We start from the raw sequence: 22,503 nt of genomic DNA, 5'->3' as shown, positions 1-22,503 counted from the left end.
TATATATATATATATATATATATATAATAATAATAATAATAATAAAAAGTAAAAGTAAAAGTTGCACTTCAAAAAAATGCTCTTAACTTTTTGGAAAAATTAATGAACTAGAACTACTCAAGATTATATTTAAAGGACTACTTTGAATCTATACCCAAACTTTATTTAAAATTAAAGAATTAAAACTACTAAAAATTATATCTAACGGTCTACTTTGAATCTATACCCAAACTTTATTTTCTTGGTTATCATTTATTCAGATACTAGTATTGAAAACACATTTAAATACAATGTAGATGATTAGTTTCATTCTTGAATTATTGACAATTTTAAAAATGTCCTCTTACTTAACTAACTGAACTTATATTACGAATTACTTATAATTAACTTTTAACCAACCAACTAATTATATAAATATATATTTTGATTCGTAAGTGCATAGAAATTAAACTCAAAAAAAGAAAGAAATTAGAGGTACGTACATAAAATTAGGAGGATTTTGAGGCCAAAATTGAAGATTTCTTTGATCTTGAGGGTATGCTGTCAAAAACAATCGATCACACCAATCTAAAACTTGTCCTTCAACAAAAATTGGGTCATTTCCATATCCTTCAAATCCATCAGCAGCTCTGCCATATTTTTGCTTCTCTTCAATTGATAGACAAAAGAATTTCTTGATGAGATTACGTATTTCCTCCAAATATGAACTTGACATCCCATGACCTATTACCTAATAAATAAATACCCCAATCAATAATAGAAAATTAGAATAATAACAATAATATATTCAGTGTAATCCTACAAGTGCTGTCTACATAAGGTGGTATGTGTGCAGTCTTGCTAGTTCAATATATTCAGTGTAATCTCACAAGTGTTGTCTGAATATATAGGGTGGTATGTATACAGTCTTGTAAGTTCAACATATTCAGTGTAATCTCACAAGTGAGGTCTGGATAGGATGGTATTTATGTTGTCTTGCCAGATTCAACATAGCTAGTGCAATTCCACAGTTGAGATGATCTGGGTAGAGTAGTATGTATGCAGTCTCGATAGTTGTCCCTACCTTTGAAGGTAGAAAGGCAATTTACGATGGACAATTGACTCAATTGGAACATAACAAAATAAGTATGAGAAGAAAATACCAAGTATAAAAGTCTTGCTATAAATAAAGGAGAAAAGGGACAATAATAACAACAAATAATACAGCAATCCAATTAAAGGAAACAACACATAATAACAACAAATGAAAAAGACTATAACAATATCAACGATGAAGTAAAAATACAAAAATACAAAAGTCAAAGGCTAAAGGAGGAACAAATAGAAATAGAAATAAGGATCTAAGAATACTATATGACATATAGTGTACATAATTCCTTTGGATCGTCAGTATATAGAAATTAAACTTATCTATACCTTGTGGTACAATAATAATTTAAATAAATAACAGATGAAATTAAATTAAACCTGAAAAACACCCCAGGAGCTGAGAGCATCTAGCAGTTTGTTGATTTCATCCTTGTATGCTTCAGAATAGGGATCCAATAAAAGCAAATTCAGATCGATGATCGGTATTTGGATCAATGAAACAGAGCCTAAGTTTCCAGCAAGAATAGTATCCTTAACGAAAAACTCCGATGGAGGTTCTATTCCTTCCGCAGAAATCTCTTGAACATGTTTTGGTTGTCCAGCGATAGACATTAGGTAACTCTTGAGAAAACTTTAGTAATAGTATTAATTGGGAATTTCAAGTGAAGCTTCACATATGAGTTGCAATGTGTAGCACTTATAGTACCAATATGGGATGGCAAATTCACCACAATTCAAATAATTAATTGTTTTTTTATAAAAAAATTAAATACTCTTCTTGTTATGAATTTTTATTTTATAATTTGTAAAATGTAGAAGAGTTGACATGGAACATTGATCTTAGATCGTTCTTTCTTGTTAGTTATGATTAATATTGTTATATTATTGTGTATATAATTATTACAAAGTCAGAGTTGTTAGTTATGATTATTATTATTGTATTGTTGTGTATATAATTATTACAAAGTCAGAGTTATTAGTTATGATTATTAATTGGGAAACTTTCACATATAGTCACTTAAAAATAATTAATTACTCTCAATAGCTTAGTTTGATGATTACAATTTGTAGCTACATGTTATATAGAGGAGAGAAGCGAGCGAGGCTGGGAGAGAGAAGAGAGAGGCGAGAGAGAGGGGGAAAAGAGTGGGAGAAAGGTGAATGGTATATGTACATTGGTTAGATAATTGTATATTATACATTTATGATTGTATATAATTATTACAAAGTCAGAGATGTTAGTTATGATTATTATTGTTGTTATTGTGTATATAATTATTACAAAGTCAAAGTTGTTAGTTATGATTATTATTTGAGAAACTTTCACATATAGCAACTTAAAAATAATTAATTACTCTTTGTAGCTTAGTTTGATAATTACAATTTGTAGCTACATTTTATATGGAGGAGAGAGGCGAGCGAGACTGGGAGAGAGAGGAGAGAGGCGAGAGAGAGGGGGAAAAGAGTGGGAGAAAGGTGAATTGTTTATGTATATTGGTTAGATAATTGTATATTATACATATGTAATTGTACATAATTATTACAAAGTCAGAGTTGTTAGTTATGATTATTATTATTGTATTATTGTGTATATAATTATTACAAAGTCAGAGTTGTTAGTTATGATTATTATTTGGGAAACTTTCACATATAGCAACTTAAAAATAATTAATTACTCTCAGTAGCTTAGTTTGATAATTACAATTTGTAGCTACATGTTATATGGAGGAGAGAGGCGAGCGAGACTGGGAGAGAGAGGAGAGAGGAGAGAGAGGGGGAAAAGAGTGGGAGAAAGTTGAATTGTATATATATATTGATTAGATAATTGTATATGATACATATGTAATTGTATATATGGCAAGAGAGATTGGGAGAGGGAGGAGAAAGGCAATCAAGACTGGGAGAGAGAGGAGAGAGGCGAGCGAGAGAGGGCAGAGAGTGGGAGAGGTGAATTGTATATGTATATAACTGTATATAATTGTATATTATACATATACATTTGTATAAATGGCAAGCGAGATTGAGAGAGGGAGGAGAGAGGCGAGCGAGAGAGGGCAAAGAGTGGGAGAGAGGTGAATTGTATATGTATATAGGTTAAAAAATTGTATATTATACATATGTATTTGTATCCTGGCGAATTATACATATACAAACATGACTAATTATACAAACTCGAAGTCAGCCCACGTAATTAATGTATAATTTTAGTCGCGAGTGGTAATCATAGCAAACTATACCTATGATGAATAATTAAAGAGTATAAGTTTGCTTAGTCGCAAAATTTTCCTTATTATTATTATATTATTGTGTATATAATTATTACAAAGTCAGAGTTGTATACATATAAAATATTTGTATGGGAATAACAACTCAATTGACACTACAACAAAAACAACTTTTAGTGGCATTAAATATTGACACTAATAAAGAGTGCTAAGTCTTTATCGGCATTAGTTAAGTGCCATTAGAACCAATGTCGCTAAAGGCTTTAGGAACATATATAAAGAGTAACAATTGCCGCTAAAAATACATATTTAGCAGCAATTAAGAATTAAATGCCTTCAATGGTCATTTTTGTGGCAGTGTGATTCTATCAAGTGTTTATATTCTTCGTAAGTCTCTTTTTGGTGTGAGAAGAAAACAAAATATCTTCTTTTTACTCACTAAATGGTTCCATCCCATCGTAATCTATGCGTTAGAAACAAAATAGACCCTACATTTTGTTTTGATAGTTGTTACGTATTATTTCATAATATATCATAATTTTTATTGTTTTAATGAATACAATTTTTAGATAGATGTTATTTTCCATTGTTACATAATGTCCACACATCCATAATTTGAACAAAAAAACCAAAAAAGTAAAATACATGATAGAGCTACTATAAAAAATTAGGGTAAAAGATGAAATATAATTATAAAATATACATAATAAATAAAGACAAATAAAAATAAATATTAAGATAACATCACACCAAATCAGCTGTTACATATTGTTATGGTTCCAACTTCAGGCTATTAGAGTAGAAGAATAAATAAGGTAAATAAAAAAGGAGTAACAGAGTTTAAAGGAGAACTTGTTCAAGCCAAAATACCAACTGATTGTTGGCATTATTGAGGGGTTGTGCACCCAAGGGTGTGGCATAGTTTTAAGGGAAAAAGGATAAATATGCCTCCGAAATAGTACACAGATATCCTCCGTTATACTTTTGGGACATTGATGTTTCTGTCATCCAAAAACTAAAGCGTATATACCTTTTATACTAACAGACATATCATAATTAAATGGTACTGGACTTGTTGTTCTGTTCTTCAAGAAGACTAATATCAGACACACACAATGCATAATACAATAGTCTATGAAGTGAGTTGAGAACCATGAGTTCTCACGCTCAAGAAGCTGCAAATCAAGTTAGAACATTGTCTTGCTATCTTCATAACCAAGTTATCATAACGTCCATTCATACATATATATATATATATATATATATATATAAACGCGAAAGATAGTAATGAACCTAATATTTGTTCCCTCATAAAACCATCTCTTACTGTACTGTACTCTGAACAAAAAAGTATTCTATGCAATTCAGTACAAGAAAGTACTCTAGGAAATTAGTAATTTACAAGATGTATGTAAGTCCTAATAAACAAAAAATGTGGAAAGCATATCATACTGTGTTAACTTCAATCCCAACAACTGATTCAGAATCTGCTGCATGCATCTAGCTCTGATTATTAATATGTGTGGGGAGGATAACACAGATACGATTAACGGATTAGGAACAGAACCTGCTGACTCTAAATTTTGGATTCGTCACTGATTCAACACGCATATATATATACCAAGAGTGTTCCTATAAAGACAAGTCACAAGTCTGTTTTGCTTCCAGGCCAGCTTATTTAAATCCAAAGAGACTACGAGGATCAATGGCTAAATCAACGACAGATTTGAGCTCATCCCAGTTTCCATGACTAAACAAATACTCCTGATCTTCAGCACGTGTGTTCCAAAAGATTGAATTTGATGATGTGAATGGCGATTGATCAGGCATGGTCGTAATTAGTTGGCTATTATTGTAGTAACTGGTTCTTTGATCAACTTGATAGTTTAAATTTCCTCCAGATGATGCATTCATAATGTTCTTTTGTGGAAATGCCATCTTTTTGAAATTGATGACATTATTGGATTGATCATCACTGATTTCGGATTGAACACTGCACGCCTTAGAACTTGTGTCAACGAAACTTTGTTTAACAACGGGCTGCTGCTGCTGCTGCTTCCAATCTGGTGTGAATCTTTTGTAATTAGAAATTCTTTTGAATATTCTGCAGAGAGTCCAAACTTCCTGCAATTTATGAATTTTTTAAGTGTTAAATCGTCATATTCGATATACAAGAGTGAGGGTGATCCAATATCGATCTGCCTCTAAGCATAATAAGTCATGAATGTGGCTATGTTTGAAGCGATTGAGCACCTCCACCATCGACCAATAGGTTGAGGGTTTGAGTCACATTGTTAAAGGTCTTTCAGAAACAACCTCTCTACCCATTCCACAAAGGTCAGGGTAAGATCTGTGTGTGGTATTACAGTGCATATGTTGTTGTTGTATATTGTATGCCAGGATTCTCGGGGACTATTGAACTCTCAGGTAACGAAAATTTCATGTTCGTTCATACCTATATAAAGGGTAACATGATAGAGATCAACTAGCTAATAATCAATGTACGTAGTCTCACATAATGATGTCTGCGGAGGATAGTGTATACACAGACCTTACCTCTATCTCATATATGACGCAAAAAGACTGTTTCTAGTAGACCCTCAACTCAAAACATGAACAGATTCTTATAGACAAACGACACGAAACAATAGAAAATCACAGAAATCAAAGAACAAGAAACTAGAAGAGTAGTCCATATCGATAAACTTACAGCTTCAGCAGCAATGTTGTTGAGATTAGGGAGGTGTCCATTTGAAGTATTCGTCTTCCAAATAGGCGGTAGACGAAACTCATGCATCATCCAATCAGTTTTAGTACCTTTTCCAGCACTTCCCCTATAATATACTAATGATTTTTTGAGGCCAATGCACAGCTCATTGCTTTGTGAATAAACAGGCTTATCAATTCCTGTTGCTTTCCAAAAACCAGATCCTGTTACTCTATTTGGTCTTACACTGTTTTTGTACTTTCTTCCTCTCATGCTGTAGAAATACCATTCCTTATTATCACCTACTCTGCACATCACTTATTCATACAAATGAAGAAAAAAAAAAACAATTAGCTTACAAACATATACTTATCTCAAATGAAAAATATGTACAACTTCATATATAACCCTCATAATGACTACAAAGATAATTATTTAATTACCATTAAATATATATTTTTAGCGGTAATGAACATTATTTGTATATATGTGTCCCTGAAGCCTTTAGCGACATTGAAACTAATCACACTTAACTAATGCTGGTAATGACACACGTTCATCCTCATCTCTATTATCTTCTCCAATCATTTAGTGTTATCTTTGTCTTGTGTGTGTCTCTTCCACCAATACTTTTCCTTCCTCATCTTTAATGCACTTCACTTAGTTCGTATCACACATTATCTTCTTTCTTATCCAAGATATTGATTCGATTAATTATTATTGATAGTTATATGGAGTTATATATAAAATTAGCTAGTATAAAATTGTTATAAACTTCTTACTCTGCTTCAAATTTATGTCTTATCTTTTTTTAGTCTATTTCGAAAAATATTACTTTTTCTCTGTAGTTTATTTAAAATAGAATTTCATTTTTTTTATGTTCGGTAAGTATAAATTTCATTGCTTTCATATTCTCTTACATGAATGACATAACATATTTAAAATTACAAAATTCATAGAACATATACTTTTAGTATGTTGAATATTTCATGTGTCTCATACTACTTATAAAATATATTTTTATATTACTTGCCAATTCCTAAATCAAGATAAAATTGATTTTATTTCCACTTTATCCTTAAGAATAATTAAAAAAAATTCACAGGTTGTTAATTTTGATATTGATTGACAAAACATATAAATAAATATATTTTAAAAGACAAAGAATTAATCAATAAATATTTTTTTTAATTCATTGTTACTTTTAAAAAGTTATAAAATAAAAATTAACAAGTAATATAATTACAACTTTAGATCGAACATGCATTTCTTTATCTACAACGTATTCATGTGGACAAAGATATTGTCGTTGTTGCTTCTAATACTCTCAATCTAAATATTTATGATATATAAGAGTAAGATTATTATTTATTATTATTATTATTATTATTATTATTATTATATTATGGATACTATATATTATATAGTCAAAAAAAATTCGTGCTGTCTTGTTTGAATTAGCTAATAATGTAAACTTGGTCAACGACAGTGACAAAGTCACTTTCTAATTTATTGTCTTTTTTATATGAATTGTTCTTATCGTTCCTACAACTTTGGGGTCAATAATTGTTGCATGAAAAGGTCAAACAAATATATATATATATATATATATATATATATATATATATATATTCAACTATATTTTTGAAAAGAATAATGAGTTATTATATTAAAATTATATAATTTTACACTTCTTATCCTATTCTAATTAATGAGATTATTTTATAATTTCAAATCATTACCTACTCATTAAAGCCGCAAGTTCTGAAAATAAATAATAATTCTTTTTAAAATTCAGATCTAGTCAAAACACATTCACATAATAATTAGAAGAAATACATAGAGACTAAATATAGAAATAATTAATTTAAAATATTTTTATGTTATTCGAGAAATTTTTGTTACCTAGGACATTTCAAGAAAAAAAATGTTTAATTTATCGTAAAATAGTCATTTTAATTATGAAATCTGATTATACTAAAAGATATGAAAATATTTTCAGCAATACAAGGAAAATGACCACTTAGAGGATTTTATTTTTCTTATCAAGATTTTAATTTTAAACTTCATATTACTTGCTTCAACTAGTGATTAGACACGTTCATCGATAGAAGCTTATCTTTCAATCATGTCATATAATTTCATAATTGAAGAATATAGAAGAGGAATGTTTTGTCCAAAGAATTTGGCTTATCACTAGATATGTGCATAATTAATAATTTTGTTTTTGAAAATTTATAGCTAAATAAAAATAGCAATATATTTTATAAATTAATTCTAATATTTATCTATCACTAATTTATGTATTAGTAGTAGTGGAAACGGATAAGCTAGCACAATTTCTTAGTCTTCTTGACCTACAATTCTAATCATCTTGATGCTGGTTATGGACATAAAACAAATTTGCTCAAGTATTTTATTAATCTCTTTTAATGAAACGAAGCAAAAAAAAAAAAAAAACACACACACACAATCAAGAAAAAAAGTAACATAAAAAGTATAAAATTTTCAATAAAAATTTTTGAATTCACGTTGAACGATTGAATGGTAAATATATTTGAATATAAATTTGTGCAAAATAGCAACATGACCAAAGTTGTATATATAAGATCTGAATAAAAACTATTGAATTTATATGAACAGTAGATTACTGAATGATTTTGGCCAATTTAAACATAGACTATGCAAAAAGATGACATAAAATAACTTATATAATAGCAAAGATGAGAGTTTTATTTATGTTAAGTAGATTGACCAGTATATTTCACTACAATAAAAATGATCATTAGCGGCATTTAATTCTTAATTGCCGCTAAATATGTATTTTTAGTGGCAATTGTCACTCTTTGTATATGTCCCTAAAGCCTTTAGCGATATTGGTTTAATGACACTTAACTAATGCCGATAAAGACTTTAGCTATCAATATTTGATGCCGTTAAAAGTTGTTTTTGTTATAGTGTTTGAACATAAATTTTGAAAAAAGATAATATAAAATAACTTGTATATAAAATCTGAGCAAAAACAATGAATTCACGTGAGTTATAGATTACTAAGTAGATTAACCAATATATTTGAACATAGACTTGTGTAAGAAGATAACAAAAAATTAACAATTTGTATATATGTGATCCGAACAAAATCTATGAATCCACATAAATCATAAATTACCAAGTGGATCCATCTTTTAACATAGAATTGTGAGAAATAGAACACAAAACTACCTATTATATATTTATATGACATGAATAAAAATTATAAATTCACATGAACCATAAAAACCAAATAAGTCGATCCACCTTTGAGCACAAACTCATAATAAAATGGAACATAAAAAATTAGTGAATTGTATATATACTCACTTGGAAGATCCCAAGGATCATGTTTGTAGATATCAACCTCTTTGATAAGATCAAGTTTGATTCTTTTATTTTCCACTTTGCGTTTAAGATAAAATCTCACAAGCTCTTCATCTGTTGGATGAAATCGAAAACCAGGAAGCAACAAATCATTTTCTTCATCATCATCACTATTTTTTATCTTACTCTCACATACTATAGTATTTTCCATTTTTTCTACTATTTTTTCACTCATTTTTTAAAATTAATCATATGAGCTAGTGCATGGATAATTTTTATAGAGTTTTTGTTAGTCAATAAGCCAAAGAAGAAAATGAAATATAATAATAAAAAATGAAAAAAAATTATTTTTAATGAGAAAGGTCTAGAGATTGTAGTTGCTTTGGTCAAAGACCACCCAACTTAATTGGCCTATTTTAATTTGTTGATTATTCAAAAATAAATACTTATTCTGTCCATTTTTTTATGTGAACGAATTTTTATTTTATTTTTTGAAATTTATGGTCTTAATATGTTTCAAATATTTTTATGGTTGTAACATCATGTCACATTTATATTGAAAAGGATAGTTTATAATTTTGATTATTTCTAAATATTCAGATACGTTATTCTTTTCTTCACATAATAGTTGTTAAGATTATTAAAAGTATTTTGTAATTTACAAAAATAGAGATGAAAATCCATTAATTCTTTTCATTTTATCTTTGATACAATTAAGTGCTCTGATCAATTTATTGATTATATTGTATAAATTTGAAGAGTTCAAACAAGTAATTATTAGTTGATATTGTAATTGTTCAAATACCAACAATGAGCTTAGTCTTTGTTTTAAATAAAATATATATTTATTAAGGAGCAACAAGAATAAATTAGAAAAGAAAAATCTTTGATTAATAAATTCTTGATTAATATAAAACAAAGAGAGTATTTTCTTAAGTTGGATATTTGATAAAAGAAAAGTGTGTAAGGAATACTTGGTAAAAGGTTCGAGTCATTTATGAGTTAGGTGCGCAATTGGAAGGTCTGAGATTTAAATTCTACTCATTTTTCCAATTAAATATTATTATTATTATTATTTTTATTATTATTTTTATTATTATTATTATTATTATTATTATTATTAACTGTGTGTGAGATATTTTTCCAATGAAATACTATTATCATTTAACTATGTGTGATATTATTCCAATTAAATATTACTATCATTTCACTGTTAATTGTCCAGCATACAATTTGCAAATTCTAATTGAATAATTATGTAATTCCTCATTTTCAAAATACTTGTCTTCTTCCCTTTGGAACGTTGCAAATATAGTCCACCTCACTTAACAATTAAGTATAAACGCATTATAACGCTATAATATAAAAGTTTCACCTTTTTTTTTTTTATCGTACAGTGTCTGGTTGAGTCTGACTAAATTTTGGTTCGCGTCGAAAAATTTCAAACCTTGGTAAGCTTTAAATATGATATTTATTGTCTAATCATATTTCCCTTATACTTCTCCGGTCTACCTCTCCTTATACTCAATGTAGACAGCCTCTCCTATCTTCACATATTTGAACTATTTAAGTCTCGCCTCGCTCATCTTATTTTATACCCACCTTGTTCAAGATATCTTCGTTATTAATCTTATATCTTCTTGTATATCATACATTCATCTTAACATCCTTTTTGTGCTACTATCATCTTATAGACATGTGAGTTATTAACCGGTCAACATCCCTCCCCATCCAACATAGTTGATTTAACCACCATTTTATATATAAAACTTATATCTTAGTTTAACATTCTTATCACACAAGACACAAATGCAAGCTTCTTTTAATCGACTCCACTTCGATTCAAAGTGTAACATCCTCGTCAATCTCCCCATTTGCTTAAATTATTAACTCTAGATATTTGAAACTTCATCATTTGGAAATGACTTATGTATCAATCTTCACTTTCTCATCTTTGACGTTAGTGGCGTCACAAAACTTGTACTTATATATATATTCTATCTTAGTCTTTCTCAACCTTAACTCTTAAGACTCTAGGTTTATCTCCAAACCTCCAACCTAATATTTACTCGAGTATTGTCTTTTCAATCCCCTAATAATTACATAGAAATGTTTTAAGAGTTATTCCATTGTGCAAGGTCATTACGTCTAGACAATGCTTTGAATACTCTCCATATATCCCTAGTTGAGTCTAGGCTCCATAATACATATCCTTAATCTTTCTAATATAAAATTAGGATACATCTATAGCTTCTAAACATCACCTACTGATGGACTGTAGTAGGTGACATCATAACCTGAACAATCGGGTTTGAGACCTCATGATATGGGGTTCGGCTTTGTTAGCTATATATGGAGCATTTTAACCCACCTCACCCACAAATATGAATTTTTTTGGTGCAAATATAAATTTAATTATATTTCAATATAGACATTGAATATCGTATTAAAGAAGAAGTAGAGAAAGAAGAGAAGTAGAAAAGATGAAGTTATGATGATGCATGCATTACAAGGAGAATTTTGAACGGTAAAAGACATGTCACATTCTTATTTTTGAAAATTAGTGTTTTTAGTAATATGATAAAACAAGTGTGGTAGTCCACTAGTGTGGGCATACAATTGACTTGAACAATCCAAGTTAGAAAAAAAGGAAAAAAGAAAAACTCAAAAGTCTTTTGTGATTGCAAGAGGTCATGCATATTGGAGAAATGAAAAATAAAAGTCAGGATTCTGTCTGGAAGATATACATTGACCAATTCATATGTTGGCCTTGGCCCCCTTTGTGGACCTATTGCTTTTTTTCTTTCCACAAGTCAAGCCACATATTTCTTCTCATTTTTACTTAGTTGCAACTTAGGTCATCATTTCATATTATTTGTCCTTTATATTAGTAATGTTTTCTAAATATCATTAACATTTCATATTATTTGTCCTTTATATTAGTAATGTTTTCTAAATATCATTTGAGGTAATTTGATAGCTGATTATAAAGCAGGAAAGTTATTCACGTATAATATTAACAATGATTATTTATGTATAATACTAATATTAATGTCTCTTTTGTAATTTTTAAAAAGTCACATAATTAATATTTATATATATATATAAGTTATGAGAGTTTGGAGTCAAAAAAATTGTTAAAAATTTTGAAAGGGTATATTAATTTTTTTTAATCAAAATGATAAAATCGCTTTTGACGAAGCAATTTTGTTCTGACATTTTCTTTTAATATTGCTGCCAGTGCAGCATTTTAAAAAAAATTGAAATCGTTGCTATATAGCAGCGATTTCCTTTTTATTACAAAAGTTAATAGAGGCAGGCATTTTGGTCCAACATTTGATCTGCCCCTGCAAAATTTGTTAATTTTTTTTTTTGACAAATCGCTGCTATGGCAGCGATTTAAGGAAAAAGAATTTTTTTTTAGATGAAATCGCTGCCACAACAACGATTTTTTTGTTTTTCTAAAAAAGCTAACACGTCAATTTTGTCAGAAGAAAATTGCTCCTGATATCAGGAGCGTTTTTTACCCTTTTGGTTTAAAAAAATTAATATACCCTTTTGAAATTTTTGATAATCATTTTTGCCCTTTTGACTTCGGACTCTAAGTTATGAAGACATCTATGATCTAAGTATATTTATGCAGGAAAAAATATAAAATAAATAAGATAACATATGAAAAACTTATACATAAAAAACTACACTAATATATAACTAATACATAAATAACTAAACAATCAATAACTAATAATGATTATAACAATGTTATCTTTGAAACAGATTCGATGTCAATCATCCAGATGTTTCGAGGAAAAGTGAAGCCTCCATGGTACTCATCCATAAATCATTGTTTTAGGGATGAATATTCAGTCGCAGATATTTTGACTAAGATTAGTGCAACGAAAAGATATGTATATTTCCGATCGTGGTAATATAATAAACATTGCTACCATATAAAAAAAAACTAAGCAAGCTACTTTCTTTGGCAAAAGGAGCAATTACAACTAATACATATGTTGAGATTAGTTATACTTCAATTCAACTAATTATATTATTGTAAAGAAGTTAGTTAGTTGATTCTGTTAATTAGTTAGTTAGTTGAAGTTAGTTAGAAGATATTTTTCCTTTCATTGTATATACATGTATAAATACTGGAAGCATGAGAATATAGATCACACACTTTTCATTTTTTTCAAATACACAATCTTATCGTCTCTCATGCTTGCTCTGTTCATCTCTCACATGTTTGCTCTGCTCCATTAATGGATTTTCTGCAGTTATTGATCATTTGTATACAATTCTAACATGGTATCAGAGCTCAGACATTGATCTCTTCTTCATCTTCTGCAGCACTCATTCATTCTTCATCTCTTTCACGAATAATCGTTCTTCATCTTTTTCATCTTCTCGAATTTTTTCTTTTCAATTTCTGTACTTAGATCTCAAAGTTTTAGCTCAAATTTCCATCAACATCCTTCAATCTCATGGATCAAAATGCAGATGTTCCTCAAATCCCAAATCACCAAGTCATCGATGCTAGTCAGCCACTGTACATGCATCCATCAAAAAGTGCTGGGTCTGCTATAATTCCGGTGATTTTTGACGGAACTGGTTACAAATCATGGCGACGTGGAGTTCTTCGTGCATTATCTGTGAAAAACAAAGTAGGTTTTATTAATGGCAAAGTGCAGAAACCAAATGTAAATTCACCCACATTTGCTCAGTGGGAACGTTGTGATGATATGGTCACATCATGGATACTCAATTCTCTATCAAAGGATTTAGCTGATAGCCTGCAGTATGTTAATAATGCAAAGGAATTGTAGGAGGAACTGCAAGATAGGTATGATCAGACCAACGGTGCGAAACTCTATCAACTTCAACAGGAAATTAATGATCACGCCCAAGGAAATTTGGACATTACAGGGTACTATTCCATGCTTCGAAGACTCTGGGAAGAGCTTAATACTCTGGATCCCAATACTCAATGTACTTGTTTGTGCAATTGTGGTGGTAAGACCAAAATGCACAAGGCGGAGCAGGATTGGAAGCTTATCCATTTTTTAATGGGGCTTAACAAGGTCTATACTATCGTTCGAGGGAGTATTCTTATGATGAACCCACTGCCAACTATGGCACAAGCCTTCTCTATTTTAGTCCAAGAGGAGAAGTAACGAGAAGTCAAACCATCAACTCGCATGAACTTGGATGCTAGTTTTGGAGCTTCTACTTCACTAAGCGCTGTTTCTGGAAGGGGAAGTTATAGAACAAATTACTCTCAGAATAAAAGCACAAATAGAAACATATACAGAGATCATTCCCAGCAGCAGCAGGACAATAGGACTTATCCTTTTCCTGATATTAACAAAGCAAATTTGTTTTGCAATTATTGTAAGAAAGCAGGGCACACATAAGAGAAATGCTACAGGCTGTATGGTTTTCCCAAAAAATTCAAATTCACTAAGGGAAGGAATTCTGGATCAGCAGCAATTGCTCATAACAATTGTGAAACACCACTGGAACATGCTCATGGAACTCAAAGCTTAACCAAAGACCAATATGATCATCTGGTGAGATTGCTTGAAAATGTCCAGGTGCAAGGATCATCTAGCAGCACCAAAGACACTTTGGATAATATCATGGGTGGAGCTGCGAATTTTGCAGGTATCTTGGCATGTCACTCTTCCATCACTGATATTGGTAATCTTTCATGTAATTGTTTAAAATTAACTGCTGAATCATGGATCATTGATTCCGGAGCCTCAAACCATATGACCTTCAATAAAAGTTTACTTACCAACATCAGACCATTGCCTTACCCTTTCCTAATAACATTACCTAATGGCTATAGAGTTAAAGTGACAGAGATTGGGAATGCATGTTTGAATTCAGTACATTGTTTGACCTTTGATCTTAAAAGTGCAGTTAGTTTCAATGATAAATCATGTTCTTTGCAGGGCCCTTCACTGAAGAGCCCTCTGGTGATTGGTAGAGCAAGGAGTGGTCTTTACTTCTTCTGCTCAAGGTGTCCTATTTCTGTCACCTCACTTGCTCCATTATCTCATTGTTCTTCTTCACATGCTTCTAATGCTCATTGTTCTTCTTCACATGCTCCTAATGAACAAGCTTTACATCATATTTCCTCATCTGTAACATCTGTCATTTCAAAAAATAAAACAGCTTGTTGTAACATGAATTCATCTGTTATTCCTACTATTTGTTCTGAATCCACTAAATCTTTTTCATTATGTACATCTCATGAAAATAATGTAGACTACTTGTGGCACACTAGATTAGGACATGTTCCTTTTGTTAAGATGAAGGGTATTCACACCATACCTGTTAAATTCTCACCCAAACAACCTTTTATATGCAGAGTCTGCCCCATGGCAAGACAAGCAAGAATGTCTTTCCCATCAAATTCAACACCCTCTTCTACAAAAATTTTTGATCTTCTCGACATAGACTTATGGGGACCTTATCACACACCAACATATGACAATTACAAATATTTCATCACAATAGTTGATGATTACAGCAGGTCAACATGGACTCAACTTATCAGTTGCAAAAGCAACACCCTCCAAGCCATAAAAGCTTTTACATCCTTGGTAGAAAATCAGTTCAATATCACCATTTAAAACAATAAGAACTGATAATGGTATGGAATTTGTCAATAAAGAAACAACTACCTTTCTGCAAAACAAAGGAATCATACATCAAAGAACATGCCCATACACACCACAACAAAATGGCGTGGTAGAAAGAAAACATAAATATCTACTTGAGACTGCCAGAAGTTTATTATATCAGTCCAAACTTCCCATAAATTATTGGGGAGAGTGCATTTTAGCTGCAACTTATCTAGTGAACAGACTGTCATCCAAAGCCATTCAAAACAAAACTCCTTTTGAAGTATTATACCAAAAACCACATACGTATTCACATCTAAGATCTTTTGGCTGTCTTTGTTATCCTACCACTCTCAAAACTCACAAGGATAAGTTCGAACCTTGATCAACTCCACATATTTTCATTGGATATCCATTCAACACAAAGGGCTACAAGGTCTTAAATGTGAGCACCAAGAAAATACATATTTCAAGAGATGTCTTATTTCATTAAAGTATCTTTCCTTTTGCTCTTTCTTTTCCTGATTCTAGTTTTAATTCTGTATTGAGGTGTGTTGATGTTAACTCTGAATTGTTGAACTGCACAAACAGACCTTTGAATAATGTTCATGATTTGAATGAAAACACCCTAATTACTGTCACAGATAACTCTGTTAATGCCAACTTACCACACACTGAGGCTTCACTTGATAATACTACTCCATCAAATAATCCAGAAATATCTCCACATATCACCATTTCTAATACTTCCACTTCCAGTTCACAACAACCTATTACTATCATTTCCAGTTCACAAAGATCAACCAATGCACCTAGAAGAACAAGTAGGACACACTCTGTATCAAAATACCTAAATGAATATACATATAATCTTCCCAACTTGCAACCTCAGTCATCAATTTACCACCCTTCTAATAGCATCAATAACACCAATGATCAACAATTTTCACTTACCAGTTTCAACACTGAAATTCAGCAGCTAGTTGAAAACATTTTTCATGATAGTGAGCCAAGTACATATGGGGAGGCAGCCATGATTCCTGCTTGGCAATCAACAATGACACTTGAATTTGAAGCTTTGCATGCTAACAATACCTGGAGTTTAGTTCATTTACCTGCAGGGAAGAAACCAATTGGATGTAAATGGGTCTACAAGATTAAACATAAGGCTGATGGAACTGTGGAAAGATTCAAAGCTAGACTTGTAGTCAAGGGATACACTCAACAAGCTGGTATTGATTATAACGATACATTCTCTCCAGTAGTAAAGATGACCATTGTGCGACTATTAATCAGTTTAGCTGTTAAGAAAGGTTGGGATCTATATCAACTGGATGTGAATAATGCATTTCTACATGGAGATTTGAATGAAGAAGTATATATGGACCTTCCACAGGGACTGCAGGTGAATGAAAAAGGACTTGTCTGTAAACTTAACAAGTCTTTGTATGGGTTGAAACAAGCTAGTAGGCAATGGTATGAAAAATTAGCAAAGGCATTGTATTCAAGAGGATATTCACATTCTACCAGTGATTACTCATTGTTCTACAAGAAGGATAAGTCAACTAAGGTTTTTGTAGCAGTGTATGTTGATGATATAATATTGACAGGAACAGATCTAGATGAGATTACATCCTTAAAGTCATTTTTACATGACAAGTTCAAAATTAAGGATCTAGGAAAACTTCATTATTTTCTGGGGTTGGAGATTCTCTACAAACAAGATGGGGTACTCATCACACAGAAGAAATTTACCACAGACTTACTCAAAGAGTTTGATTGTTCACATTATAGTCCAACTACTTCTTCTCTTGACAGTGTGATTAAGTTGAAGTCTCATGAAGGAACCCTGTTAACTGATCCAACATACTATAGGAAATTAGTGGAAAAGTTGAATTTCCTTACAAATACTAGATTGGACATTGCATTTAGTGTACAACATCTCAGTCAGTTTTTGCAAACACCTCTAGAGCCTCACTTGAAGGCTGCTTTCCATGTATTGAGATATTTGAAGAACAGTCACACACTGGAAATCTATCTTTCCAAAGACCCTAACTATACCATCACTGCTTATTGCGATTCAGACTGGGCTGCATGCCCTGATTCAGAAAGTCAGTGAGTGGATACATAGTACTCATGGGGAACTATCCTATAAGTTGGAAATACAAGAAACAGACCACTGTTTCACTTTCCTCAGCAGAAGCAGAGTACAGGGCAATAAGAAAAGTGGTTGGAGAGTTGGTTTGTCTTGAACGTTTGTTTTGTGAATTAGGTGAAAAACCTTCTCGACCTATATCAGTTTTCTGTGACAGTCAAGCAGCCATCCATATTGCAAACAATCCTGTGTTTCATGAGAGAACCAAGCACATAGAGGTTGACTGCCATTTTGTTCGAGACAAACTACATGAAGGACTTGTGACTCTGCATCACATTCCTACTGATCACTGGACCAAAGCATTCGACTATTTTACGCAGGTTGTCTGGCAGCATATCCATTCCAACTTGAGGGGGGGTGTTTAGATTAGTTATACTTCAATTCAACTAATTATATTATTGTAAAGAAGTTAGTTAGTTGATTCTGTTAATTAGTTAGTTAGTTGAAGTTAGTTAGAAGATATTTTTCGTTTCATTGTATATACATGTATAAATACTAGAAGCATGGGAATATAGATCACACACTTTTTATTTTTTCCAAATACACAATCTTATCGTCTCTTATGCTTGCTCTGTTCATCTCTCACATGTTTGCTCTGCTCCATTGATGGAGTTTCTGCAGTTATTGATCATTTGTATACAATTCTAACAACATACCTACATAGATGATACATAAAATATATACTCCCTCATAACTGATCTCAAAATTATTATTATCATAACTCTAAGTAGCTAAAGGAGTAATAATCAAACTTAGATTTTCAAAGTAAAAATAATTAACTAAACAAATTAAACCCCTAATAAATACTCTTCCCATCCCATTCTTACTTTAACTTTAATAAATTATCCCAAAATATATCATTCTAAAATAATTAAAATCGACTATAATTTTCAATTCGTGAAAAAAACTAGAAGTAATTATATTAAAATAAAACGGAGGAAGTAGTTTCATGAGAAGCGTGCCAACTACTAAGTGAACTAGGATAAACAAGTAAAATGGAACGAGGTTATTTGTATTCTTTCATAGTTTCATTTCATTCATTCATTTTTACTTGTCACTTACTTCTAAAATAAATTTTCAATTTTATTTATCACTTTTGACGTATCAAGAAAAGTCCATTATATTTTTTTTCATATTTTACCCTCAACATTAAATACTATTTTTTCAAATCATTTTTAAAAATTTAAGTACTAAATGTTATTTTATAGGAATAGTTTGATATAATATTTATGTTAATAATTTATTTTATGTGCCAAATCAAATTGTAATAAATAAAGATTAACAGAAAAGTATCTCTTTAATTGATGTTTTATGACCAAAAATAGCCCCAAAAATTTTGGAAACAATATGGTCCGATTTGCGTATTGTTTTGACAAATGAGAAAAATCTTATTTGACCTTTTAAAACTAATGTCTAGACATGGCTAAAGTTCAATAGGTTTCACCAAAAAAACAAAAAAAGAGTCCAATAGGTAATTTTTTATTTTAATTAATTCATTATTCAATCAAACTTTCACGTTCATCTTGTGATAATAAAATTTTGTCCTTATTAATGAAGTGTTTAATATGCAGAGTCAGCATATATTCAGGGTTTACTCAAAGTTTTTTTAATAAAAAATATTATTATTTATATATGATAAAATTTTTATTTTATTTATATATGTGTTTACTTTTTCAAATTTTAAATTTTTTATTAAAAATTCTAGTTCTGTCACTACTAATAGCTACATTATGAATCGGTGACTAACATCGATTATAACTTGATGAATGTAAATGTTTGAACGGAATATTTTGACAAATTTACTATATTTGACATATATATTAAACCCTCTCCATATATTTTCCACTAGAAGATTGAGAAATCACATGCATGAGTTGAAAAAAGTTTGTTTTTTTGTGTTGACGTTATTGTTATGGAAAAGTCCTAAAAAAAACTTTATGGAATACTGTTCTGCTATCCTAGAAGGTCATCATAAAAATCCTAATTTAATTAGCTCATAGTTTGAGTCATATTTAATGGGTAAAATAACAAACTAATTAAAAAAAAAATTATATATATATATATGCACACACTCTCTCCTGTCTAATACTTCTTCTGTCTTTTATTATTACTAGGAAAATTATTCGCTCTTCGCACGATTATATAAAATATTTATAAGATAATAACATGAAATATGTAATATTTAGGTTAGTATCGAATATATTAGATAATATTAATATTTTTCATCGTCTACGATATCATAGATTTTTTTTAAACATATAAAACATATTTATTTATGTTGTATAGATACATATTAGAACAAAACATTCACCGTGATGAAGTAAATGGAATAAGAGATAATATGTTGGAATAACAATATATTGTATTAGGTTGAAAATATTTTATATGTTTTAATTTTCTATATCTTTTGTAGGAGTACTAATGTTCTATCTTTTGTAGCAGTACTAATGTTCTGTTCAAACTCTGATTTCGTCAAAATAAAATTGAATTCTTCAAATATATAATTTTATTAGACCATAAATGTATTACTGTATTGATTTTATTTGTAAAATAAATAAATAAAAATAAGGGGTGAAAATACAAAAAATGAACAGAGAAAATATAATAATTGGTGACTACATAAAAATTATAAATACATTTCGAAGCAAAAAGAACGGTGACAGATTGTTACATACACAAAAAATGACATCATGAAAATAATATTTTATTTTTCAATTACTTTTTATAATTTTAATAAAAATGAAACTAATCATCATAAATTTTGTTGTTGTTGTTAAAATGAAATAATTATATGAATTTTTTTCATAACAAAAAGAAAGTAGAAATACTAAAGGATCAAATAATTAGCATTGACAATAATATATTTAGCTAAATTATTTATATAAATCAAAATTTAAAAAACTCTTGCAAAATTAACTAAGTTGTTAATACATCAAAGTGAAAAAATAATCTCTAATTATGCTTCATTTTTTTTCCTTCTACCATCTTCCTTTGCAAAGAGATCCGCCATCATGTTTTGATCCATATGTCAAACTTTTCATTATATGCAACCAACTGAATTAAAAAAATTATATACCAATTAAAAATAATTATGTCAAAAGAAAGAACGAAATATAAACTATATTTAATATATTGTATATTATCTTTTCAATAGTACCAACAATACTAAATAATAATTATTTCTTGAAATCTAACAAATATTATAATCAAACTATATTAAATCTGGAAAACTAACTATTAGAAAGAGCAATTGCATACGGACAACACATTGTTAAGAATTACAGAGATTTTTTTAGTCATACTTACTTGATAAATTATAATACAAACATAAAAAATAATAATTAAGAAAGCATATCTAAGTACATAAAAATAAAAAGAAAGACTTTAGAATGAAATATATTTTACCTTCATATACTTTTTTTTTGTTACATGTTAGTTAATTTACAAAAAAGTATGATGAACAAGAGAAATTATAACTTTGTATGTGAATCTTCATGAAAATAAATATGAATTTATATAAACAAAATAAAAGAAATGAAAAAAATAAGAACTTGAGAATGATATATTTATTAACTTCATGTACTTTTTTTTGTTACATGTTAGTTTCATTCACAAACTAAATACTAATTTATATAGACAAAATAGAGAAAATAAAAAATAAAAAATTGTAATGAAATATTTCTTACCTTCATGTACTTCTTTTTTGTTACAAACCAAACCTATATGATGAAAAGAGAAAGTATAATTGTGAATGTGAATCTTCATTAAACTAATATGAATTTATAGGCAAAATAAAGAAATACCATAAGACATCATAAACTTACAAATTTAATTTGAAGGTTATGGACATAAAAATTATGAGAGTTATGAATATTATTAAAAGTAAAAATTAAAGAAAGGCAAGTCATGATTAGTAACTCCTAGTGAATAAATTACAAAATAAAAATAAAAATACTTAAAATGTAAAAAAAAATTTATCATGATTTCATGATTAGAAGTAATTGAAACAAATAGAAATAAAATAGAGAGTTTCTAAAATAAATGTTTCTACATTTATAAAATATTTATTTGTATAAATAAAGTAATATATTTTTACATTAAAATAATTAATTTAAATTTAAAAATTCAAAAATAAATAAATCATATTTCTTTTTTATTATAAGTGAGATAAATAAATAAAAAAGATGAAGAATTTTTGTTATAAATGATCCTCCATCAATAAACTATTTATTTGTAATAAATTTTAGTAATCCTTTTTATGATATAATAATTAGTTTATTTTTTAAAAAAGCAAAAAAAAAAAGAGAAAAAAACTAAATGCAAATGGAGGCCATATATATA

The 22,503-nt window shown here is 29.4% G+C and overlaps 2 protein-coding genes across 2 annotated transcripts in view; both read right to left on the bottom strand.

Annotated features, from left to right (window-relative positions):
• Window positions 1-1,784, bottom strand: part of LOC107025540 (protein SRG1-like) — a 4,035-nt gene extending 2,251 nt beyond the window's left edge. The window contains exons 1-2 of the mRNA XM_015226325.2: window positions 1,468-1,784; window positions 483-730 (exon numbers count right to left, since the gene is read on the bottom strand). Coding sequence (XP_015081811.1) covers window positions 483-730; window positions 1,468-1,701 — 482 coding nt within the window. The 5' untranslated portion in view covers window positions 1,702-1,784. The remainder of the gene's footprint in view (window positions 1-482; window positions 731-1,467) is intronic.
• Window positions 1,785-4,596: 2,812 nt separating this feature from the next.
• LOC107025458 (transcription factor JUNGBRUNNEN 1-like) lies at window positions 4,597-9,660 on the bottom strand. Its single transcript, XM_015226244.2, has 3 exons — window positions 9,382-9,660; window positions 6,025-6,338; window positions 4,597-5,438 (listed from the first exon to the last, which is right to left on the bottom strand). Exons 1-3 carry the CDS (start codon window positions 9,611-9,613, stop codon window positions 4,989-4,991), a joined length of 996 nt encoding a protein of 331 aa, XP_015081730.2. The 5' UTR covers window positions 9,614-9,660; the 3' UTR covers window positions 4,597-4,988.
• Between the last annotated feature and the right edge of the window lie 12,843 nt (window positions 9,661-22,503).

Source organism: Solanum pennellii, chromosome 7 (genome assembly GCF_001406875.1).
Source record: "Solanum pennellii chromosome 7, SPENNV200".
In the NCBI taxonomy this organism is placed as follows: domain Eukaryota; kingdom Viridiplantae; phylum Streptophyta; class Magnoliopsida; order Solanales; family Solanaceae; genus Solanum; species Solanum pennellii.
Note: the sequence above shows the minus strand (reverse complement) of the source record. Positions and strands in the feature narration are given on the sequence as shown.

Bases quoted from the DNA above. Each gene is read 5' to 3' on its own strand.
- LOC107025458 (XM_015226244.2), bottom strand. From the start codon at position 9,613: ATGAGTGAAAAAATAGTAGAAAAAATGGAAAATACTATAGTATGTGAG. The intron at 6,339-9,381 runs GTGAGTATATAT...TGTATGAATAAG, and splicing joins TGATCCTTGGGATCTTCCAA to TGATGTGCAGAGTAGGTGAT. The intron at 5,439-6,024 runs GTAAGTTTATCG...CATAAATTGCAG, and splicing joins ACAACATTGCTGCTGAAGCT to GAAGTTTGGACTCTCTGCAG.